A 26,424-nucleotide genomic window follows, 5' to 3' on the forward strand; every position below is an offset into this window, starting at 1 on the left:
GAGCACTGTAGCACAGTTCCAGTCTCCGTATACCTTGATTAGACCACACTGGGAGGACTGTGCACAGTTCCAGTCTCCATATACCTTGGTTAGACCACACTGGGAGCACTGTGCACAGTTTCGGTCTCCATATACCTTGGTTAGACCACACTGGGAGCACTGTAGCACAGTTCCAGTCTCCATATACCTTGGTTAGACCACACTGGGAGCACTGTGCACAGTTCCGGTCTCCATATCCCTTGGTTAGACCACACTGGGAGCACTGTGCACAGTTCCGGTCTCCATATACCTTGGTTAGACCACACTTGGAGCACTGTAGCACAGTTCCGATCTCCATATACCTCGGTTAGACCACACTCGGAGCACTGTGCACAGTTCCGGTCTCCATATACCTTGGTTAGACCACACTGGGAGCACTGTAGCACAGTTCCGGTCTCCATATACCTTGGTTAGACTACACTGGGAGCACTGTGCACAGTTCCAGTCTCCATATACCTTGGTTAGACCACACCTGGGGCACTGTGCACAGTTCCGGTCTCCATATCCCTTGGTTAGACCACACTCTGAGCACTGTGCACAGTTCCAGTCTCCATATACCTTGGTTAGACCACACTTGGAGCACTGTAGCACAGTTCCGGTCTCCATATACCTTGGTTAGACCACACTTGGAGCACTGTGCACAGTTCCAGACTCCATATACCTTGGTAAGACCACACTCGGAGCACGGTGCACAGTTCCAGTCTCCATATACCTCGGTTAGACCACACTCAGAGCACTGTGCACAGTTCCAGTCTCCATAAACCTCGGTTTAACCACACTCGGAGCACTGTGCACTGTTCCAGACTCCATATACCTCGATTAGACCACACTCGGAGCACTGTGCACAGCTCCAGACTCCATATACCTCGGTTAGACCACACTCGGAGCACTGTGCACTGTTCCAGACTCCATATACCTTGGTTTGACCACACTCGGAGCACTGTGCACAGTTCCAGTCTCCATATACCTCTGTTAGACCACACTCGGAGCACTGTGCACAGTTCCAGACTCCATATACCTCGGTTAGACCACACTCGGAGCACTGTGCACAGTTCCAGACTCCATATACCTCGGTTTGACCACACTTGGAGCACTGTGCACTGTTCCAGACTCCATATACCTTGGTTAGACCACACTGGGAGCACTGTGCACAGTTCCAGACTCCATATACCTCAGTTAGACCACACTCGGAGCACTGTGCACAGTTCCAGACTCCATATACCTCGGTTTGACCACACTTGGAGCACTGTGCACTGTTCCAGACTCCATATACCTTGGTTAGACCACACTGGGAGCACTGTGCACAGTTCCAGACTCCATATACCTCAGTTAGACCACACTGGGAGCACTGTGCACTGTTCCAGACTCCATATACCTCAGTTTGACCACACCTGGAGCACTGTGCACAGTTCCAGACTCCATATACCTTGGTGAGACCACACCCGGAGCACTGTGCACAGTTCTGGTCTCCATATACCTTGGTTAGACCACACTCGGAGAACTGTGCACAGTTCCAGTCTCCATATCCCTTGGTTAGACCACACTGGGAACACTGTGCACAGTTCCGGTCTCCATATACCTTGGTTAGACCACACTTGGAGCACTGTAGCACAGTTCCGATCTCCATATACCTCGGTAAGACCACACTCGGAGCACTGTGCACAGTTCCGGTCTCCATATACCTTGGTTAGACCACACCTGGGGCACTGTGCACAGTTCCGGTCTCCATATCCCTTGGTTAGACCACACTCTGAGCACTGTGCACAGTTCCAGTCTCCATATACCTTGGTTAGACCACACTTGGAGCACTGTAGCACAGTTCCGGTCTCCATATACCTTGGTTAGACCACACTCGGAGCACTGTGTACAGTTCCGGTTTCCATATACCTTGGTTAGACCACACTCGGAGCACTGTGCACAGTTCCGGTCTCCATCTACCTTGGTTAGACCACACTCGGAGCACTGTGCACAGTTCCGGTCTCCATCTACCTTGGTTAGACCACACTCGGAGCACTGTGCACAGTTCCGGTTTCCATATACCTTGGTTAGACCACACTCGGAGCACTGTGTACAGTTCCGGTTTCCATATACCTTGGTTAGACCACACTCGGAGCACTGTGCACAGTTCCGGTTTCCATATACCTCGGTTAGACCGCACTCGGAGCACTGTGCACAGTTCCGGTTTCCATATACCTTGGTTAGACCACACTCGGAGCACTGAGTACAGTTCCGGTTTCCATATACCTTGGTTAGACCACACTCGGAGCACTGTGTACAGTTCCGGTTTCCATATACCTTGGTTAGACCACACTCGGAGCACTGTGCACAGTTCCAGTCTCCATATACCTTGGTTAGACCACACTCAGAGCACTGTGCACAGTTCCGGTCTCCATATACCTTGGTTAGACCACACTCAGAGCACTGTGCACAGTTCCAGTCTCCATATCCCTCGGTTTGGCCAGAACTGTTCACACTGTTCCGGGTGTTGTTTCAGTTCGACACTATCGGTTGCATGAAGGATTGTTTCCGGTTAATTTTGAGGATAGTTGGATGAGTTCTTGGGGATGAAGAGCTCACCGGGCGTACGGACAAAAGTGGGTGCGTGTTGGACACGACTGTTCCAATAACGTGCCAGCACAGGTGGGACGGGCTGAATGGCCGCCTTCGGTGTCACTGACGTTCCTTGGCATTCAATCCACAGGAAAGTGCAGCCATGGTGGGAGTGCTGACCTGACCAGGCAGGGAACCCAGGGGATTAACAAGGACACTGTGTCATCACCACATGCACAGTACCACACGGAGGCTGCGCAGGTTGCCACTGAGGCCTCCCTGGAGGTCTTCCAGGATATATGGGACACCGTGGGGGATGAGGCTTTCCTGAGGTGAGACCATCACCCTCCGAAGTTGGCAACAACTCGAGTTGGTGCAACAGGAGTGCGTGAATCAGAAACGCATGAGGAGATATCAGGGACCGGTGACCAAAAGCTCAGTCAGAGAGGTCGGTTTTTTAAGGAGCGTCTTAAGGGAGGAGAGAGAGAGAGAGGTGGAGAGGTTTAGGGAGGGAATTCCAGAGCTCAGGGCCCCCAGGCAGCTGAAGGCACGGCCGCCAATGGTGGAGCGATGGGAATCGGGGGATGGGCGAGAGGCCGGAATTGGAGGGAGCGCAGAGATCTCGGAGGGTTGTAGGGGCTGGAGGAGGTTACAGAGATAGGGAGGGTTATAGGGGCTGGAGGAGGTTACAGAGATAGGGAGGGTTGTCGGGGCTGGAGGAGGTTACAGAGATAGGGAGGGTTGTAGGGGGCTGGAGGAGGTTACAGAGATAGGGAGGGTTGTCGGGGCTGGAGGAGGTTACAGAGATAGGGAGGGTTGTAGAGGCTGGAGGAGCTGACAGAGATAGGGAGGGTTGTTGGGGCTGGAGGAGGTTACAGAGATAGGGAGGGTTGTAGGTGCTGGAGGAGGTTACAGAGATAGGGAGGGTTGTCGGGGCTGGAGGAGGTTACAGAGATAGGGAGGGTTGTAGGGTGCTGTAGGAGGTTACAGAGATAGGGAGGGTTGTCGGGGCTGGAGGAGGTTACAGAGATAGGGAGGGTTGTAGGGGTGGGAGGAGGTTACAGAGATAGTGAGGGGTGTAGGGGCTGGAGGAGGTTACAGAGATAGGGAGGGTTATAGGGGGCTGGAGCAGGTTACAGAGATAGGGAGGGTCGCAGGGGCTGGAGGAGGTTACAGAGATAGGGAGGGTTATAGGGGGCTGGAGGAGGTTACAGAGATAGGGAGGGTCGCAGGGGCTGGTGGAGGTTACAGAGATAGGGAGGGTTGTAGGGGCTGGAGGAGGTGACAGAGATCGGGAGGGTTGTAGGGGTGGGAGGAGGTTACAGAGATAGTGAGGGGTGTAGGGACTGGAGGAGGTTCCAGAGATAGGGAGGGTTGTAGGGACTGGAGGAGGTTACAGGGATAGGGAGGGTATCGGGGCTGGAGGAGGTTACAGAGATAGGGAGGGTTATAGGGGGCTGGAGCAGGTTACAGAGATAGGGAGGGTCGCAGGGGCTGGAGGAGGTTACAGAGATAGGGAGGGTTGTAGGGGCTGGAGGAGGTGACAGAGATAGGGAGGGTCGCAGGGGCTGGAGGAGGTTACAGAGATAGGGAGGGTTGTAGGGGCTGGAGGAGGTGACAGAGATAGGGAGTGTTGTAGGGGCTGGAGGAGGTTAGTGAGATCGGGAGGGTTGTAGGGGCTGGAGGAGGTTAGAGAGATAGGTAGGGTTGTACGGGGCTGGAGGAGGTTACAGAGATAGGGATGGTTATAGGGACTGGAGGAGGTTACAGAGATAGGGAGGGTTGTAGGGATTGGAGGAGGTTACAGAGATAGGGAGTGTCGCAGGGGCTGGAGGAGGTTACAGAGATAGGGAGGGTTGTAGGGCTGGAGGAGGTTACAGAGATAGGGAGGGTTGTAGGGGCTGGAGGAGGTTACAGAGATAGGGATGGTTATAGGGACTGGAGGAGGTTACAGAGATAGGGAGGGTTGTAGGGATTGGAGGAGGTTACAGAGATAGGGAGTGTCGCAGGGGCTGGAGGAGGTTACAGAGATAGGGAGGGTTGTAGGGCTGGAGGAGGTTACAGAGATAGGGAGGGTTGTAGGGGCTGGAGGAGGTTACAGAGACAGGGAGGGTTGTCGGGGCTGGAGGAGGTTACAGAGATAGGGAGGGTCGCAGGGGCTGGAGGAGGTTACAGAGATAGGGAGGGTTGTAGGGGCTGGAGGAGGTTACAGAGATAGGGAGGGTTGTAGGGGCTGGTGGAGGTTACAGAGATAGGGAGGGTCGCAGGGGCTGGAGGAGGTTACAGAGATAGGGAGGGTTGTAGGGGCTGGTGGAGGTTACAGAGATAGGGAGGGTCGCAGGGGCTGGAGGAGGTTACAGAGATAGGGAGGGTCGCAGGGGCTGGAGGAGGTTACAGAGATAGGGAGGGTTGTAGGGGCTGGAGGAGGTTGCAGAGATAGGGAGGGTTGTAGGGGCTGGAGGAGGTTACAGAGATAGGGAGGGTTGTAGGGACTGGAGGAGGTTACAGAGATAGGGAGGGTTGTAGGGACTGGAGGAGGTTACTGAGATAGGGAGGGTTGTAGGAGCTGGAGGAGGTTACAGAGATAGGGAGGGTTGTAGGGGCTGGAGGAGGTTACAGAGATAGAGAGGGTCGCAGGGGCTGGAGGAGGTTACAGAGATAGGGAGAGGGGGAACAAGGAGGGATTTGTAAACGAGGATGTGAATTTGAAAGTGGAGGTGTTGCCGGACCGGGAGACAGTTGTCGGTCAGCGAGTAACGGGGGACGGGGAAGTGGGGGGGTGATAGGGGAACGGGACTCGGTGCGACTTAGGACACTGGGGGGCGGCAGCAGAGCTTTGGGTTGGGTTGAAGTTTAAGGAGGGTGGGAATGTGGGGAATATTTGCAGGAACTGAGGCTCTTTCCCGGAGTCTGTTGAGGCTGACAGAGAGAAGGTGGTGTCTCAGAGCGGAACGCTGTGAACTGAGTAGCTGTCTCACCCCTGAAGATGTCCTGGTCATTTGGACAGAGATCACAGCGAGCTCCCTCCTCCTCATTGAGACAGCAAAAGAGATTCGATGAAATATACAATCATAGATTCGTACAGCACAGGAGGGGTCCATTCGTCCCATCGTCCCTGTGCTGGCTCTTTGAAAGATCTATCCAATCTGTCCCCACTCCTCCCCTGCTCTTTCCCCCATCGCCCTGCAAATTCTACCCCTTCCAGTATTTCCCCAATTCCCCCCTTTTGAAAGTTACTATTGAATCTGCTTCCACCGCCCTTTCAGGCAGCGTGTTCCAGATCACAACAACTCACTGCGTCAAAAACATTCTCCTCCTCTCCCCCCCTCTGGTTCTTTTACCGATTGTCCTCAATCTGTGTCCCTCTGGTTGCCGACCCTCCTGCCACTGGGAACAGTTTCTCCTCATTTACTCCCATCGAAACCCCCTCATGATTTTGAACGCCTCGATTAAATCTCCCCCCTTAACCTTCTCTGCTCTAAGGAGAACAATCCCAGCTTCTCCCGGTCTCTCCGCATTAACTGAAGTCCCTCATCCCCGGGACCCTTCCGGTAAATCTCCCTCCGCACCCTCTCCAAGGACTCGGCACCCGTCCTGAAGTGTGTGGCGACTGGAATTGGAGGCAGTTCTCCAGCTGGGGACTGACGGGTGGTTTATTAAGTGTTTAGTGTAACGTCCTTGCTTTTGTACTCTATTCCACTATTACTAAGGCTGATCCTCTGTGCTGTACAAACAGTATTCCCAACTTGTCCTGCAAGTTTCAAAGACCTGTGTTGACTCGATTGGTTTCCGGGATGAGGAGAGTGTTGTCCTGTGAGGATTGAGTAGAATGGGCCGATATTCTCCGGAGTTTGGAAGAATGAGAGGTGATCTCATTGAAATGTATAAAATTCTCACAGGGTGTGACAGGGTAGATGTTGAGAGACTGTTTCCCCCCCCCGCCAGAGAGTCCAGAACTAGTGGGGGGGGTCAGTCTCAGGATAAGGGGTCGGCCATTGGAGACTGAGATGAGGAGGAATGTCTTCACTCAGAGGGTTGTGAATCTCTGGAATTCTCTACCCCAGAGAGCTGTAGATGCTCAGTCGTTGAGTGGATTCAAGAGCGAGATGGCCAGCTCTTTGAGCGCTGAGGGAATCGAGGGGATAGGGAGGGAAAGGGGAGATGAGGTGGAAGATCAGCCGTGATCTTATTGAGTGGGGGGAGCAGATTCGAGGGGCCGAGTGGCCTCCTCCTGCTCCTGTTTCTTGCGCCCCGTCCGAAATGTATCACCGCGCCCGTCTCTGTGTTAAACTGTATCTGCCACCCCCTCTGCCCGGGTTCAGCTGTCTGTGTGTATAGGGACACCCAAGTAAAGCCTCCCTCTCTTCCAGATTTCTCCATATCGACTCGCCCTCTGGACTCAGCTTTGTCATTGATACGACTGGCAGTATGAAAAATGACATTGAGGCGGCCAAGCAAAGGACCATCAACATTGTCAAGAACAGGAGGGGGAAGTGGGCAGAGCCGGCCTTTTATGTCCTGGTGCCGTTCAGTGACCCAGGTGCCTTCATTTCTCTAGCGCCTCTCCCCACCTCAGAACCTCTCACAGCCAATGAAAGACTTTTTTTTTTGAAGTGCGCTCTCCACTGTAAATGTAGGAAACGCAGCAGCCGATTTGCGCACAGCAAGATCCCACAAGCAGCGATGTGATGATGACCCAGATCGTCTGTTTTTTTTTTCAGTGATGTTGGTCGAGGGATAAATATTGTCCCCAGGACACCGGGGAGAACTCCTCCCCCCCGCTCTTCTTCCAAATAGTGGCCGTGGGTTCTTTTACACCCACCTGAGAGGGCAGACGGGGGCCTCGGTTTAATGTCTCATCTGAAAGACGGCACCTCTGACAGTGCGGCACTCCCTCAGTACTGACCCTCCGACAGTGCAGCACTCCCCCAGTACTGACCCTCCGACAGTGCAGCACTCCCCCAGTACTGACTCACTGACAGTGCAGCACTCCCCCAGTACTGACCCTCCGACAATGCGGCACTCCCTCAGTACTGACCCTCCGACAGTGCAGCACTCCCTCAGTACTGACCCTCTGACAATGCAGCACTCCCTCAGTACTGACCCTCCGACAGTGCGGCACTCCCTCGGTACTGACCCTCCGACTGTGCGGCACTCCCTCGGTACTGACCCTCCGAATGTGCGGCACTCCCTCGGTACTGACCCTCTGACAGTGCAGAACTCCCTCGGTACTGACCCTTCGACATTGCAGCACTCCCTCAATACTGACTCTCCGACAGTGCAGCACTCCCTCAGTACTGACCCTCCGGCAGTGCGGCACTCCCCCAGTACTGACCCTCCGACAGTGCGGCACTCCCTCAGTACTGACCCTCCGACAGTGCGGCACTCCCTCAGTACTGACCCTCCGACAGTGCGGCACTCCCTCGGTACTGACCCTCCGACAGTGCGGCGCTCCCTCAGTACTGACCCTCCGGCAGTGCGGCACTCCCTCAGTACTGACCCTCCGGCAGTGCGGCACTCCCTCAGCACTGACCCTCCGACAGTGCAGCACTCCCTCAGTACTGACCCTCCGGCAGTGCGGCACTCCCTCAGTACTGACCCTCCGACAGTGCAGCACTCCCTCAGTCCTGACCCTCCGACAGTGCGGCAGTCCCTCAGTACTGACCTCCGACAGTGCGGCAGTCCCTCAGTACTGACCCTCCGGCAGTGCGGCACTCCCTCAGTACTGGCACTAGGGAATGTCAGTCTGGATTCTGGGGCTCGGGTCTCCGGGGTGATGTCTTGATCCCACAAGCCTCATATTCAGTGATCTCTCAGCACCCAACATTCCTCCCACTCCCACTAAACGGTAACAAATGGGAAACAAATTCATTCCCCCAGCTGAACGTCAGTTGTTCACGCCTGTGAACTGGAAATAGCTGTCGTATCTGTCAGCCTGTACTGGTGACTCGCTGTGCAGTCTCTGTGTTTCTTTGAAGTGTTTGTATATTTCTTCAGGTTTTGGCCCCGTTTACAAGACCAGCGACCCTGACAAGTTCATCGAGCAGCTGAGGCTGCTGAAGGCTGAGGGAGGAGGTGATATTCCGGAAATGTCCCTATCAGCACTTCGTGTGAGTATCCCTCACTCTCTGCCCTGTGTGTGTGAGTGTGTGTGTGTGTTTTTTTTTGTGCGCTCTGCCTATGTGTGTGTGTTGTGGGTGTTTAGTACCAGTGAAAGGATCTCCGTTACTCTCTGCATTATGTGTGTCTTTCAGCTGGCTCTCACTAACACTCCGCCACTCTCGTACATTTACGTATTCACTGACGCCCCAGCAAAGGACCATGAGCTGAAAGACACAGTCACGGCTTTGATTGAGCAGACCAAATGCAAAGTGAGTATTGTCAAACATCTTGGGGCGCTTCAGGTGGAGAGTAAGTCGGGGGGGAGATTGATTTGGCAACCCCAGCGCCGGTGATCGCAGGCCTGCGCCGTTTCCGTGATGCCAGTCTTGACGGTGTGACTGTGCTGTGTCTCCGCTGCTGCAGGTGTCCTTTCTCCTGACGAATGCGCTGAACCGGCGGAGGAGGGATACCGAGGATAGGTTTGGGAACCCGCTCTACCAGCTCCTGGCCCGGGTGTCGGGAGGCCTAGCTGTCACGATCCGGAGGGAGCTCATCCCCCAGCTCACCTCCATCATCGAGGACTCGGCCACACCAGCACTGGTAATGACGTCTTTCCCACAGGTGCTCGGGGCCCCCAGTGCTGCCTCTGTCCCCTCTCTATCTCCCACCTCCTCCCAGGCAATTTTCTCCTTCACCTCACTCTCCCTCTTTTCTCCCCCTTCCCCTCCTTCCTCTCCTTTCCCTATTTGCTCCTCTCTCCATCATCCTTCTTCCTCACTCCCTCTCTCTCTCCCCCTCTCCCTCTCTCTCCCCTCCCCTTTCCTTTGTTTCCTCTCTCTCCCTGTCTCCCTCTCCCTTGCCCCCTCTGTCTCTACCCCCTCGCTCCCTCATGCCCCTCTCTCTCCCTCGCCTCCCCGCTCCACCCCCCCCCCCCCCAACCCCCCCACCCGCTGAGGTAGGGGACAGCGGGCTCCACCCCTGTCGGACTGAGGGAATGAGGTGCCCTCAGTGTCGCCCACGGGCTGTATTTGTGGGGGACTCAGACTGCTGTGAGTCCCAGAGGTCCTGGAGTTGGGCTCAGTGCCCTGCCTACGACAGCTGGTAATCCCAGCCCGGGCTGGCATGCCCATTGACAGGGGCACGTGCTCGTGGGGACTCCGGCTGAGGCTTCCGCTTGGCAACGATGCCTCTCGCGGTCGAATAGCCGCTAACCCGCGAAGGATGGGTAGCTGCTGGAGTTAGCAGGAGGGTTGGGGGTGTGTTGGTTGCGAGTGGGGGTTGTGTTGGAGCAGCAAGGAGGTGGGTGAGAAAGAGAGCAGGCGACTTTCGGACTGAACTGCGGAGGTTTAGGGTCCAGAGGGTCTAGTCTAACCCGTGTATTCTCACAGGTCACTGTCCTGCAGAGAGACAACAATCCAGCTTACCCTGAAAACAGTTTCACCTTTCCTGTGGACCCCTCACTTCAAAACATCACCATCTACATTTCTGGAAACCCAGCGAATTTCAAAATATCCAGCCCAAGAGGTAATGATACTTACCGACAACAGTACAGAATTTTCTGTGTCGATCGTGTAAACCTCATCCAAAACCCTGCTGCACCCCACCATGTCCAAACTCGCACTGAGTCCTGTTCACCCGTCATCCCCCCCTCCTCCAGCCCCTACAACCCTCCCTATCTCTGTAACCTCCTCCAGCCCCGACAACCCTCCCTATCTCTGGAACCTCCTCCAGCCCCTACAACCCTCCCTATCTCTGTAACCTCCTCCAGCCTCTACAACCCTCCCTATCTCTGTAACCTCCTCCAGCCCCGACAACCCTCCCTATCTCTGGAACCTCCTCCAGCCCCTACAACCCTCCCTATCTCTGTAACCTCCTCCAGCCTCTACAACCCTCCCTATCTCTGTAACCTCCTCCAGCCCCAAAAACCCTCCCTATCTCTGTAACCTCCTCCAGCCCCGACAACCCTCCCTATCTCTGTAACCTCCTCCAGTCCCTACAACCCTCCCTATCTCTGTAACCTCCTCCAGCCCCTACAACCCTCCCTATCTCTGTAACCTCCTCCAGCCCCGACAACCCTCCCTATCTCTGTAACCTCCTCCAGTCCCTACAACCCTCCGAGATCTCTGCGCTCCCTCCAATTCCGTCCTCTTGCCCATCCCCCGATTCCCATCGCTCCACCATTGGCGGCCGTGCCTTCAGCTCCCTGGGGCCCTAAGCTCTGGAATTCCCTCTCGAAACCTCTCCGCCTCTCTCTCTCTCTCCTCCTTCAAGACGCTCCTTAAAAACCGACCTCTTTGACCGAGCTTTTGGTCGCCGGTCCCTGATATCTCCTGATGTGGCTCGGGGTCAAATTTCATCAGAATCCTGCTCCTGTGAATCACCTGAGGAACATCGGAACATAGGAGTAGGAGTAGGCCATTCAGCCCATCGAGCCTGACCCGCCATTCAATGTGATCATGTCTGATCTTCCACTTCAATACCTTTATCCCATATTATCCTCATATCCCCTTACGTCACCTGCATTTAGAAATCAGTCCTTTGGATGGGTTAACACATTAAAAGTACAAAATAAATGATGTGATTGATCCTTACCCTGCTAAATAGACAGCGACCCCTTTAATTACACAGTGATTGATCCTCACCCTGCTGAATAAACAGAGACCCCCTTTAATTACACAGTAAGCGATCCTTACCCTGCTGAATAAACAGAGACCCCTTTAATTACACAGTAAGCGATCCTTACCCTGCTGAATAAACAGAGACCCCCTTTAATTACACAGTAAGCGATCCTTACCCTGCTGAATAAACAGAGACCCCTTTAATTACACAGTGATCAATCCTTACCCTGCTGAATAAACAGAGACCCCTTTAATTACACAGTGAGTGATCCTCACCCTGCTGAATAAACAGAGACCCCTTTAATTACACAGTGAGTGATCCTCACCCTGCTGAATAAACAGAGACCCCTTTAATTACACAGTGAGTGATCCTTACCCTGCTGAATAAACAGAGACCCCTTTAATTACACAGTGTTTGATCCTTACCCTGCTGAATAAACAGAGACCCCTTTAATTACACAGTGAGTGATCCTCACCCTGCTGAATAAACAGAGACCCCTTTAATTACACAGTGATTGATCCTTACCCTGCTGAATAAACAGAGACCCCTTTAATTACACAGTGAGTGATCCTTACCCTGCTGAATAAACAGAGACCCCTTTAATTACACAGTGAGTGATCCTCACCCTGCTGAATAAACAGAGACCCCTTTAATTACACAGTGAGTGATCCTCACCCTGCTGAATAAACAGAGACCCCTTTAATTACACAGTGATTGATCCTTACCCTGCTGAATAAACAGAGACCCCTTTAATTACACAGTGATTGATCCTTACCCTGCTGAATAGACAGAGACCCCTTTAATTACACAGTAAGCGATCCTTACCCTGCTGAATAAACAGAGATCCCTTTAATTACACAGTGATTGATCCTTACCCTGCTGAATAAACAGCGACCCCTTTAATTACACAGTGATTGATCCTTACCCTGCTGAATAAACAGCGACCCCTTTAATTACACAGTGATTGATCCTTACCCTGCTGAATAAACAGAGATCCCTTTAATTACACAGTGATTGATCCTTACCCTGCTGAATAAACAGAGACCCCTTTAATTACACAGTGATTGATCCTTACCCTGCTGAATAGACAGAGACCCCTTTAATTACACAGTAAGCGATCCTTACCCTGCTGAATAAACAGCGACCCCTTTAATTACACAGTAAGCGATCCTTACCCTGCTGAATAAACAGAGATCCCTTTAATTACACAGTGATTGATCCTTACCCTGCTGAATAAACAGCGACCCCTTTAATTACACAGTGATTGATCCTTACCCTGCTGAATAGACAGAGACCCCTTTAATTACACAGTGATTGATCCTCACCCTGCTGAATAAACAGAGACCCCTTTAATTACACAGTAAGCGATTCTTACCCTGCTGAATAGACAGAGACCCCTTTAATTACACAGTGAGTGATCCTCACCCTGCTGAATAAACAGAGACCCCTTTAATTACACAGTGATTGATCCTTACCCTGCTGAATAAACAGAGATCCCTTTAATTACACAGTGATTGATCCTTACCCTGCTGAATAAACAGAGACCCCTTTAATTACACAGTAAGCGATCCTTACCCTGCTGAATAAACAGAGACCCCTTTAATTACACAGTAAGCGATCCTTACCCTGCTGAATAAACAGAGACCCCCTTTAATTACACAGTGATTGATCCTTACCCTGCTGAATAGACAGAGACCCCTTTAATTACACAGTGAGTGATCCTCACCCTGCTGAATAAACAGAGACCCCTTTAATTACACAGTAATTGATCCTTACCCTGCTGAATAAACAGAGACCCCTTTAATTACACAGTGATCAATCCTTAACCTGCTGAATAAACAGAGACCCCTTTAATTACACAGTAAGCGATCCTTACCCTGCTGAATAGACAGAGACCCCTTTAATTACACAGTGATTGATCCTTACCCTGCTGAATAAACAGAGACCCCTTTAATTACACAGTGATCAATCCTTACCCTGCTGAATAGACAGAGACCCCTTTAATTACACAGTGAGTGATCCTTACCCTGCTGAATAGACAGAGACCCCTTTAATTACACTGTGAGTGATCCTCACCCTGCTGAATAAACAGAGACCCCTTTAATTACACAGTGAGTGATCCTTACCCTGCTGAATAGACAGAGACCCCTTTAATTACACAGTGATTGATCCTTACCCTGCTGAATAAACAGAGACCCCTTTAATTACACAGTGAGTGATCCTTACCCTGCTGAATAGACAGAGACCCCTTTAATTACACTGTGAGTGATCCTCACCCTGCTGAATAAACAGCGACCCCTTTAATTACACAGTGAGTGATCCTTACCCTGTTGAATAGACAGAGACCCCTTTAATTACACAGTGATCAATCCTTACCCTGCTGAATAAACAGAGACCCGTTTAATTACACAGTGATTGATCCTTACCCTGCTGAATAGACAGAGACCCCTTTAATTACACAGTGATCAATCCTTACCCTGCTGAATAAACAGAGACCCCTTTAATTACACAGTGATTGATCCTTACCCTGCTGAATAGACAGAGACCCCTTTAATTACACAGTGATTGATCCTTACCCTGCTGAATAGACAGCGACCCCTTTTATTACACAGTGATTGATCCTCACCCTGCTGAATAAACAGAGACCCCCTTTAATTACACAGTAAGCGATCCTCACCCTGCTGAATAAACAGAGACCCCTTTAATTACACAGTGATTGATCCTTACCCTGCTGAATAAACAGAGACCCCCTTTAATTACACAGTAAGCGATCCTCACCCTGCTGAATAAACAGAGACCCCTTTAATTACACAGTGATTGATCCTTACCCTGCTGAATAAACAGAGACCCCTTTAATTACACAGTGATTGATCCTTATCCTGCTGAATAAACAGAGACCCCTTTAATTACACAGTGATTGATCCTTAACCTGCTGAATAGACAGAGACCCCTTTAATTACACAGTGATTGATCCTTACCCTGCTGAATAAACAGAGACCCCTTTAATTACACAGTGATTGATCCTTAGCCTGCTGAATAAACAGAGACCCCTTTAATTACACAGTGATTGATCCTTATCCTGCTGAATAAACAGAGACCCCTTTAATTACACAGTGATTGATCCTTACCCTGCTGAATAGACAGAGACCCCTTTAATTACACAGTGATTGATCCTTACCCTGCTGAATAAACAGAGACCCCTTTAATTACACAGTGATTGATCCTTACCCTGCTGAATAAACAGAGACCCCCTTTAATTACACAGTGAGTGATCCTTACCCTGCTGAATAGACAGAGACCCCTTTAATTACACAGTGATTGATCCTTACCCTGCTGAATAGACAGAGACCCCTTTAATTACACAGTGAGTGATCCTCACCCTGCTGAATAAACAGAGACCCCTTTAATCACACAGTGAGTGATCCTCACCCTGCTGAATAAACAGAGACCCCTTTAATTACAGTGAGTGATCCTCACCCTGCTGAATAAACAGAGACCCCTTTAATTACACAGTGAGTGATCCTTACCCTGCTGAATAGACAGAGACCCCTTTAATTACACAGTGATTGATCCTTACCCTGCTGAATAAACAGAGACCCCTTTAATTACACAGTGATTGATCCTTACCCTGCTGAATAAACAGAGACCCCTTTAATTACACAGTGAGTGATCCTTACCCTGCTGAATAAACAGAGACCCCTTTAATTACACAGTGATTGATCCTCACCCTGCTGAATAGACAGAGACCCCTTTAATTACACAGTGATTGATCCTTACACTGCTGAATAAACAGAGACCCCTTTAATTACACAGTGAGTGATCCTTACCCTGCTGAATAAACAGAGACCCCTTTAATTACACAGTGATTGATCCTTACCCTGCTGAATAAACAGAGACCCCTTTAATTACACAGTGATTGATCCTTACACTGCTGAATAAACAGAGACCCCTTTAATTACACAGTGAGTGATCCTTACCCTGCTGAATAAACAGAGACCCCTTTAATTACACAGTGATTGATCCTTACCCTGCTGAATAAACAGAGACCCCTTTAATTACACAGTGATTGATCCTTACCCTGCTGAATAGACAGAGACCCCTTTAATTACACAGTGATTGATCCTTACCCTGCTGAATAGACAGAGACCCCTTTAATTACACAGTGATCAATCCTTACCCTGCTGAATAAACAGAGACCCGTTTAATTACACAGTGATTGATCCTTACCCTGCTGAATAGACAGAGACCCCTTTAATTACACAGTGATCAATCCTTACCCTGCTGAATAAACAGAGACCCCTTTAATTACACAGTGATTGATCCTTACCCTGCTGAATAGACAGAGACCCCTTTAATTACACAGTGATTGATCCTTACCCTGCTGAATAGACAGCGACCCCTTTTATTACACAGTGATTGATCCTCACCCTGCTGAATAAACAGAGACCCCCTTTAATTACACAGTAAGCGATCCTCACCCTGCTGAATAAACAGAGACCCCTTTAATTACACAGTGATTGATCCTTACCCTGCTGAATAAACAGAGACCCCCTTTAATTACACAGTAAGCGATCCTCACCCTGCTGAATAAACAGAGACCCCTTTAATTACACAGTGATTGATCCTTACCCTGCTGAATAAACAGAGACCCCTTTAATTACACAGTGATTGATCCTTATCCTGCTGAATAAACAGAGACCCCTTTAATTACACAGTGATTGATCCTTAACCTGCTGAATAGACAGAGACCCCTTTAATTACACAGTGATTGATCCTTACCCTGCTGAATAAACAGAGACCCCTTTAATTACACAGTGATTGATCCTTAGCCTGCTGAATAAACAGAGACCCCTTTAATTACACAGTGATTGATCCTTATCCTGCTGAATAAACAGAGACCCCTTTAATTACACAGTGATTGATCCTTACCCTGCTGAATAGACAGAGACCCCTTTAATTACACAGTGATTGATCCTTACCCTGCTGAATAAACAGAGACCCCTTTAATTACACAGTGATTGATCCTTACCCTGCTGAATAAACAGAGACCCCCTTTAATTACACAGTGAGTGATCCTTACCCTGCTGAATAGACAGAGACCCCTTTAATTACACAGTGATTGATCCTTACCCTGCTGAATAGACAGAGACCCCTTTAATTACACAGTGAGTGATCCTCACCCTGCTGAATAAACAGAGACCCCTTTAATCACACAGTGAGTGATCCTCACCCTGCTGAATAAACAGAGACCCCTTTAATTACAGTGAGTGATCCTCACCCTGCTGAATAAACAGAGACCCCTTTAATTACACAGTGAGTGATCCTTACCCTGCTGAATAGACAGAGACCCCTTTAATTACACAGTGATTGATCCTTACCCTGCTGAATAAACAGAGACCCCTTTAATTACACAGTGATTGATCCTTACCCTGCTGAATAAACAGAGACCCCTTTAATTACACAGTGAGTGATCCTTACCCTGCTGAATAAACAGAGACCCCTTTAATTACACAGTGATTGATCCTCACCCTGCTGAATAGACAGAGACCCCTTTAATTACACAGTGATTGATCCTTACACTGCTGAATAAACAGAGACCCCTTTAATTACACAGTGAGTGATCCTTACCCTGCTGAATAAACAGAGACCCCTTTAATTACACAGTGATTGATCCTTACCCTGCTGAATAAACAGAGACCCCTTTAATTACACAGTGATTGATCCTTACACTGCTGAATAAACAGAGACCCCTTTAATTACACAGTGAGTGATCCTTACCCTGCTGAATAAACAGAGACCCCTTTAATTACACAGTGATTGATCCTTACCCTGCTGAATAAACAGAGACCCCTTTAATTACACAGTGATTGATCCTTACCCTGCTGAATAGACAGAGACCCCTTTAATTACACAGTGATTGATCCTTACCCTGCTGAATAGACAGAGACCCCTTTAATTACACAGTGATTGATCCTCACCCTGCTGAATAGACAGAGACCCCTTTAATTACACAGTGATCAATCCTTACCCTGCTGAATAAACAGAGACCCGTTTAATTACACAGTAAGCGATCCTTACCCTGCTGAATAAACAGCGACCCCTTTAATTACACAGTAAGCGATCCTTACCCTGCTGAATAAACAGAGACCCCTTTAATTACACAGTGAGTGATCCTTACCCTGCTGAATAAACAGAGACCCCTTTAATTACACAGTGATTGATCCTCACCCTGCTGAATAGACAGAGACCCCTTTAATTACACAGTGATCAATCCTTTCCCTGCTGAATAAACAGAGACCCGTTTAATTACACAGTGATTGATCCTTACCCTGCTGAATAGACAGAGACCCCTTTAATTACACAGTGATTGATCCTTACCCTGCTGAATAGACAGAGACCCCTTTAATTACACAGTGATTGATCCTCATCCTGCCGAATAGACAGAGACCCCTTTAATTACACAGTGATCAATCCTTACCCTGCTGAATAAACAGAGACCCGTTTAATTACACAGTAAGCGATCCTTACCCTGCTGAATAAACAGAGACCCCTTTAATTACACAGTGATTGATCCTCACCCTGCTGAATAAACAGAGATCCCTTTAATTACACAGTATGCGATCCTTACCCTGCTGAATAAAGAGCGACCCCTTTAATTACACAGTAAGCGATCCTTACCATGCTGAATAAACAGCGACCCCTTTAATTACACAGTAAGCGATCCTTACCCTGCTGAATAAACAGAGACCCCTTTAATTACACAGTAAGCGATCCTTACCCTGCTGAATAAACAGAGACCCCTTTAATTTCACAGTAAGCGATCCTTACCCTGCTGAATAAACAGAGACCCCTTTAATTACACAGTGAGTGATCCTTACCCTGCTGAATAAACAGAGACCCCTTTAATTACACAGTGATTGATCCTCACCCTGCTGAATAAACAGCGACCCCTTTAATTACACAGTGATTGATCCTTACCCTGCTGAATAAACAGAGACCCCTTTAATTACACAGTGATTGATCCTTATCCTGCTGAATAAACAGAGACCCCTTTAATTACACAGTAAGCGATCCTTACCCTGCTGAATAAACAGAGACCCCTTTAATTACACAGTGATTGATCCTCACCCTGCTGAATAAACAGCGACCCCTTTAATTACACAGTGATTGATCCTTACCCTGCTGAATAAACAGAGACCCCTTTAATTACACAGTGATTGATCCTTACCCTGCTGAATAAACAGAGACACCCTTTAATTACACAGTGATTGATCCTCACCCTGCTGAATAAACAGAGACCCCTTTAATTACACAGTGATTGATCCTTCACCTGCTGAATAAACAGAGACCCCTTTAATTACACAGTGATTGATCCTTACCCTGCTGAATAAACAGAGACCCCCTTTAATTACACAGTGATTGATCCTTACCCTGCTGAATAAACAGAGACCCCTTTAATTACACAGTGATTGATCCTTACCCTGCTGAATAAACAGAGACCCCCTTTAATTACACAGTGATTGATCCTCACCCTGCTGAATAAACAGCGACCCCTTTAATTACACAGTGATTGATCCTTACCCTGCTGAATAAACAGAGACCCCTTTAATTACACAGTGAGTGATCCTTACCCTGCTGAATAAACAGCGACCCCTTTAATTACACAGTGATTGATCCTTACCCTGCTGAATAAACAGAGACCCCTTTAATTACACAGTGATTGATCCTCACCCTGCTGAATAAACAGCGACCCCTTTAATTACACAGTGATTGATCCTTAGCCTGCTGAATAAACAGAGACCTCTTTAATTACACAGTGAGTGATCCTTACCCTGCTGAATAAACAGCGACCCCTTTAATTACACAGTGATTGATCCTTACCCTGCTGAATAAACAGAGACCCCTTTAATTACACAGTGAGTGATCCTTACCCTGCTGAATAAACAGCGACCCCTTTAATTACACAGTGATTGATCCTTACCCTGCTGAATAAACAGAGACCCCTTTAATTACACAGTGATTGATCCTCACCCTGCTGAATAAACAGAGACCCCTTTAATTACACAGTAAGCGATCCTTACCCTGCTGAATAAACAGAGACCCCTTTAATTACACAGTGATTGATCCTCACCCTGCTGAATAAACAGCGACCCCTTTAATTACACAGTGATTGATCCTTACCCTGCTGAATAGACAGAGACCCCTTTAATTACACAGTGATCAATCCTTACCCTGCTGAATAAACAGAGACCCCTTTAATTACACAGTGATTGATCCTTACCCTGCTGAATAGACAGAGACCCCTTTAATTACACAGTGATCAATCCTTACCCTGCTGAATAAACAGAGACCCGTTTAATTACACAGTAAGCGATCCTTACCCTGCTGAATAGACAGAGACCCCTTTAATTACACAGTGATTGATCCTTACCCTGCTGAATAAACTGAGACCCCTTTAATTACACAGTGAGTGATCCTTACCCTGCTGAATAGACAGAGACCCCTTTAATTACACTGTGAGTGATCCTCACCCTGCTGAATAAACAGCGACCCCTTTAATTACACAGTGAGTGATCCTTACCCTGCTGAATAGACAGAGACCCCTTTAATTACACTGTGAGTGATCCTCACCCTGCTGAATAAACAGCGACCCCTTTAATTACACAGTGATTGATCCTTACCCTGCTGAATAAACAGAGACCCGTTTAATTACACAGTGATTGATCCTTACCCTGCTGAATAGACAGAGACCCCTTTAATTACACAGTGATCAATCCTTACCCTGCTGAATAAACAGAGACCCCTTTAATTACACAGTGATTGATCCTTACCCTGCTGAATAGACAGAGACCCCTTTAATTACACAGTGATTGATCCTTACCCTGCTGAATAGACAGCGACCCCTTTTATTACACAGTGATTGATCCTCACCCTGCTGAATAAACAGAGACCCCCTTTAATTACACAGTAAGCGATCCTCACCCTGCTGAATAAACAGAGACCCCTTTAATTACACAGTGATTGATCCTTACCCAGCTGAATAAACAGAGACCCCCTTTAATTACACAGTAAGCGATGCTCACCCTGCTGAATAAACAGAGACCCCTTTAATTACACAGTGATTGATCCTTACCCTGCTGAATAAACAGAGACCCCTTTAATTACACAGTGATTGATCCTTATCCTGCTGAATAAACAGAGACCCCTTTAATTACACAGTGATTGATCCTTAACCTGCTGAATAGACAGAGACCCCTTTAATTACACAGTGATTGATCCTTACCCTGCTGAATAAACAGAGACCCCTTTAATTACACAGTGATTGATCCTCACCCTGCTGAATAGACAGAGACCCCTTTAATTACACAGTGATTGATCATTACCCTGCTGAATAGACAGAGACCCCTTTAATTACACAGTGATTGATCCTTAGCCTGCTGAATAAACAGAGATCCCTTTAATTACACAGTGATTGATCCGTAACCTGCTGAATAAACAGAGACCCCTTTAATTACACAGTGATTGATCCTCACCCTGCTGAATAGACAGAGACCCCTTTAATTACACAGTGATTGATCCTTAGCCTGCTGAATAGACAGAGACCCCTTTAATTACACAGTGATTGATCCTTACCCTGCTGAATAAACAGAGACCCCTTTAATTACACAGTGATTGATCCTTACCCTGCTGAATAAACAGAGACCCCCTTTAATTACACAGTGAGTGATCCTCACCCTGCTGAATAAACAGAGACCCCTTTAATTACACAGTGATTGATCCTTACCCTGCTGAATAGACAGAGACCCCTTTAATTACACAGTGATTGATCCTCACCCTGCTGAATAAACAGAGACCCCTTGAATTACACAGTGAGTGATCCTTACCCTGCTGAATAGACAGAGACCCCTTTAATTACACAGTGATTGATCCTTACCCTGCTGAATAAACAGAGACCCCTTTAATTACACAGTGATTGATCCTTACCCTGCTGAATAGACAGAGACCCCTTTAATTACACAGTAATTGATCCTTACCCTGCTGAATAAACAGAGACCCCTTTAATTACACAGTGAGTGATCCTTACCCTGCTGAATAAACAGAGACCCCTTTAATTACACCGTGAGTGATCCTTACCCTGCTGAATAAACAGAGACCCCTTTAATTACACAGTGATTGATCCTTACCCTGCTGAATAAACAGAGACCCCTTTAATTACACAGTGATTGATCCTCACCCTGCTGAATAGACAGAGACCCCTTTAATTACACAGTGATTGATCCTTACCCTGCTGAATAGCCAGAGACCCCTTTAATTACACAATGATTGATCCTTATCCTGCTGAATAGACAGAGACCCCTTTAATTACACAGTGATTGATCCTCACCCTGCTGAATAAACAGAGACCCCCTTTAATTACACAGTGAGTGATCCTTACCCTGCTGAATAGACAGAGACCCCTTTAATTACACAGTGATTGATCCTCACCCTGCTGAATAAACAGAGACCCCTTTAATTACACAGTGAGTGATCCTTATCCTGCTGAATAGACAGAGACCCCTTTAATTACACAGTGATTGATCCTTACCCTGCTGAATAGACAGAGACCCCTTTAATTACACAGTGATTGATCCTTACCCTGCTGAATAGACAGAGACCCCTTTAATTACACAGTGAGTGATCCTCACCCTGCTGAATAGACAGAGACCCCTTTAATTACACAGTGATTGATCCTTACCCTGCTGAATAGACAGAGACCCCTTTAATTACACAGTGAGTGATCCTCACCCTGCTGAATAAACAGAGACCCCTTTAATTACACAGTGAGTGATCCTTACCCTGCTGAATAAACAGAGACCCCCTTTAATTACACAGTGATTGATCCTTACCCTGCTGAATAAACAGAGACCCCCTTTAATTACACAGTGAGTGATCCTTACCCTGCTGAATAGACAGAGACCCCCTTTAATTACACAGTGAGTGATCCTTACCCTGCTGAATAGACAGAGACCCCTTTAATTACACAGTGATTGATCCTTACCCTGCTGAATAGACAGAGACCCCTTTAATTACACAGTGAGTGATCCTCACCCTGCTGAATAAACAGAGACCCCTTTAATTACACAGTGAGTGATCCTCACCCTGCTGAATAAACAGAGACCCCTTTAATTACAGTGAGTGATCCTCACCCTGCTGAATAAACAGAGACCCGTTTAATTACACAGTGAGTGATCCTTACCCTGCTGAATAGACAGAGACCCCTTTAATTACACAGTGATTGATCCTTACCCTGCTGAATAAACAGAGACCCCTTTAATTACACAGTGATTGATCCTTACCCTGCTGAATAAACAGAGACCCCTTTAATTACACAGTGAGTGATCCTTACCCTGCTGAATAAACAGAGACCCCTTTAATTACACAGTGATTGATCCTCACCCTGCTGAATAGACAGAGACCCCTTTAATTACACAGTGATTGATCCTTACACTGCTGAATAAACAGAGACCCCTTTAATTACACAGTGAGTGATCCTTACCCTGCTGAATAAACAGAGACCCCTTTAATTACACAGTGATTGATCCTTACCCTGCTGAATAAACAGAGACCCCTTTAATTACACAGTGATTGATCCTTACCCTGCTGAATAAACAGAGACCCCTTTAATTACACAGTGAGTGATCCTTACCCTGCTGAATAAACAGAGACCCCTTTAATTACACAGTGATTGATCCTTACCCTGCTGAATAAACAGAGACCCCTTTAATTACACAGTGATTGATCCTTATCCTGCTGAATAGACAGAGACCCCTTTAATTACACAGTGATTGATCCTTACCCTGCTGAATAGACAGAGACCCCTTTAATTACACAGTGATTGATCCTCACCCTGCTGAATAGACAGAGACCCCTTTAATTACACAGTGATCAATCCTTACCCTGCTGAATAAACAGAGACCCGTTTAATTACACAGTAAGCGATCCTTACCCTGCTGAATAAACAGCGACCCCTTTAATTACACAGTAAGCGATCCTTACCCTGCTGAATAAACAGAGACCCCTTTAATTACACAGTGAGTGATCCTTACCCTGCTGAATAGACAGAGACCCCTTTAATTACACAGTGATCAATCCTTACCCTGCTGAATAAACAGAGACCCGTTTAATTACACAGTGATTGATCCTTACCCTGCTGAATAGACAGAGACCCCTTTAATTACACAGTGATTGATCCTTACCCTGCTGAATAGACAGAGACCCCTTTAATTACACAGTGATTGATCCTCATCCTGCTGAATAGACAGAGACCCCTTTAATTACACAGTGATCAATCCTTACCCTGCTGAATAAACAGAGACCCGTTTAATTACACAGTAAGCGATCCTTACCCTGCTGAATAAACAGAGACCCCTTTAATTACACAGTGATTGATCCTCACCCTGCTGAATAAACAGAGATCCCTTTAATTACACAGTATGCGATCCTTACCCTGCTGACTAAAGAGCGACCCCTTTAATTACACAGTAAGCGATCCTTACCCTGCTGAATAAACAGCGACCCCTTTAATTACACAGTAAGCGATCCTTACCCTGCTGAATAAACAGAGACCCCTTTAATTACACAGTAAGCGATCCTTACCCTGCTGAATAAACAGAGACCCCTTTAATTTCACAGTAAGCGATCCTTACCCTGCTGAATAAACAGAGACCCCTTTAATTACACAGTGAGTGATCCTTATCCTGCTGAATAACAGAGACCCCTTTAATTACACAGTGATTGATCCTCACCCTGCTGAATAAACAGCGACCCCTTTAATTACACAGTGATTGATCCTTACCCTGCTGAATAAACAGAGACCCCTTTAATTACACAGTGATTGATCCTTACCCTGCTGAATAAACAGAGACCCCTTTAATTACACAGTAAGCGATCCTTACCCTGCTGAATAAACAGAGACCCCTTTAATTACACAGTGATTGATCCTCACCCTGCTGAATAAACAGAGACCCCTTTAATTACACAGTGATCAATCCTTACCCTGCTGAATAAACAGAGACCCGTTTAATTACACAGTGATTGATCCTTACCCTGCTGAATAGACAGAGACCCCTTTAATTACACAGTGATTGATCCTTACCCTGCTGAATAGACAGAGACCCCTTTAATTACACAGTGATTGATCCTCATCCTGCTGAATAGACAGAGACCCCTTTAATTACACAGTGATCAATCCTTACCCTGCTGAATAAACAGAGACCCGTTTAATTACACAGTAAGCGATCCTTACCCTGCTGAATAAACAGAGACCCCTTTAATTACACAATGATTGATCCTCACCCTGCTGAATAAACAGAGATCCCTTTAATTACACAGTATGCGATCCTTACCCTGCTGAATAAAGAGCGACCCCTTTAATTACACAGTAAGCGATCCTTACCCTGCTGAATAAACAGCGACCCCTTTAATTACACAGTAAGCGATCCTTACCCTGCTGAATAAACAGAGACCCCTTTAATTACACAGTAAGCGATCCTTACCCTGCTGAATAAACAGAGACCCCTTTAATTACACAGTAAGCGATCCTTACCCTGCTGAATAAACAGCGACCCCTTTAATTACACAGTAAGCGATCCTTACCCTGCTGAATAAACAGAGACCCCTTTAATTACACAGTAAGCGATCCTTACCCTGCTGAATAACAGAGACCCCTTTAATTACACAGTGATTGATCCTCACCCTGCTGAATAAACAGCGACCCCTTTAATTACACAGTGATTGATCCTTACCCTACTGAATAAACAGAGACCCCTTTAATTACACAGTGATTGATCCTTACCCTGCTGAATAAACAGAGACCCCTTTAATTACACAGTAAGCGATCCTTACCCTGCTGAATAAACAGAGACCCCTTTAATTACACAGTGATTGATCCTCACCCTGCTGAATAAACAGCGACCCCTTTAATTACACAGTGATTGATCCTTACCCTGCTGAATAAACAGAGACCCCTTTAATTACACAGTGATTGATCCTTACCCTGCTGAATAAACAGAGACCCCCTTTAATTACACAGTGATTGATCCTCACCCTGCTGAATAAACAGAGACCCCTTTAATTACACAGTGATTGATCCTTCCCCTGCTGAATAAACAGAGACCCCTTTAATTACACAGTGATTGATCCTTACCCTGCTGAATAAACAGAGACCCCCTTTAATTACACAGTGATTGATCCTTACCCTGCTGAATAAACAGAGACCCCTTTAATTACACAGTGATTGATCCTTACCCTGCTGAATAAACAGAGACCCCCTTTAATTACACAGTGATTGATCCTCACCCTGCTGAATAAACAGCGACCCCTTTAATTACACAGTGATTGATCCTTACCCTGCTGAATAAACAGAGACCCCTTTAATTACACAGTGAGTGATCCTTACCCTGCTGAATAAACAGCGACCCCTTTAATTACACAGTGATTGATCCTTACCCTGCTGAATAAACAGAGACCCCTTTAATTACACAGTGATTGATCCTCACCCTGCTGAATAAACAGCGACCCCTTTAATTACACAGTGATTGATCCTTACCCTGCTGAATAAACAGAGACCCCTTTAATTACACAGTGAGTGATCCTTACCCTGCTGAATAAACAGCGACCCCTTTAATTACACAGTGATTGATCCTTACCCTGCTGAATAAACAGAGACCCCTTTAATTACACAGTGAGTGATCCTTACCCTGCTGAATAAACAGCGACCCCTTTAATTACACAGTGATTGATCCTTACCCTGCTGAATAAACAGAGACCCCTTTAATTACACAGTGATTGATCCTCACCCTGCTGAATAAACAGAGACCCCTTTAATTACACAGTAAGCGATCCTTATCCTGCTGAATAAACAGAGACCCCTTTAATTACACAGTGATTGATCCTCACCCTGCTGAATAAACAGCGACCCCTTTAATTACACAGTGATTGATCCTTACCCTGCTGAATAGACAGAGACCCCTTTAATTACACAGTGATCAATCCTTACCCTGCTGAATAAACAGAGACCCCTTTAATTACACAGTGATTGATCCTTACCCTGCTGAATAGACAGAGACCCCTTTA

The 26,424-nt window shown here is 47.4% G+C and overlaps 1 protein-coding gene across 5 annotated transcripts in view; it reads left to right on the forward strand.

Annotated features, from left to right (window-relative positions):
• The window catches only part of LOC137352781 (von Willebrand factor A domain-containing protein 7-like), a 74,224-nt gene that overhangs the window by 21,063 nt on the left and 26,737 nt on the right, over positions 1 to 26,424 (forward strand). For 4 of the 5 annotated variants that reach the window (XM_068018597.1, XM_068018598.1, XM_068018599.1 and 1 more), the window contains 6 exons: positions 2,741 to 2,921; positions 6,960 to 7,129; positions 8,587 to 8,699; positions 8,844 to 8,960; positions 9,115 to 9,291; positions 10,080 to 10,215. In XM_068018597.1, the coding sequence (XP_067874698.1) occupies positions 2,741 to 2,921; positions 6,960 to 7,129; positions 8,587 to 8,699; positions 8,844 to 8,960; positions 9,115 to 9,291; positions 10,080 to 10,215 (894 nt within the window). The remainder of the gene's footprint in view (positions 1 to 2,740; positions 2,922 to 6,959; positions 7,130 to 8,586; positions 8,700 to 8,843; positions 8,961 to 9,114; positions 9,292 to 10,079; positions 10,216 to 26,424) is intronic. The other variant, XM_068018600.1, reaches the window with a different exon arrangement.

This window comes from Heterodontus francisci, chromosome 39 (assembly GCF_036365525.1).
Source record: "Heterodontus francisci isolate sHetFra1 chromosome 39, sHetFra1.hap1, whole genome shotgun sequence".
Lineage (NCBI taxonomy): Eukaryota > Metazoa > Chordata > Chondrichthyes > Heterodontiformes > Heterodontidae > Heterodontus > Heterodontus francisci.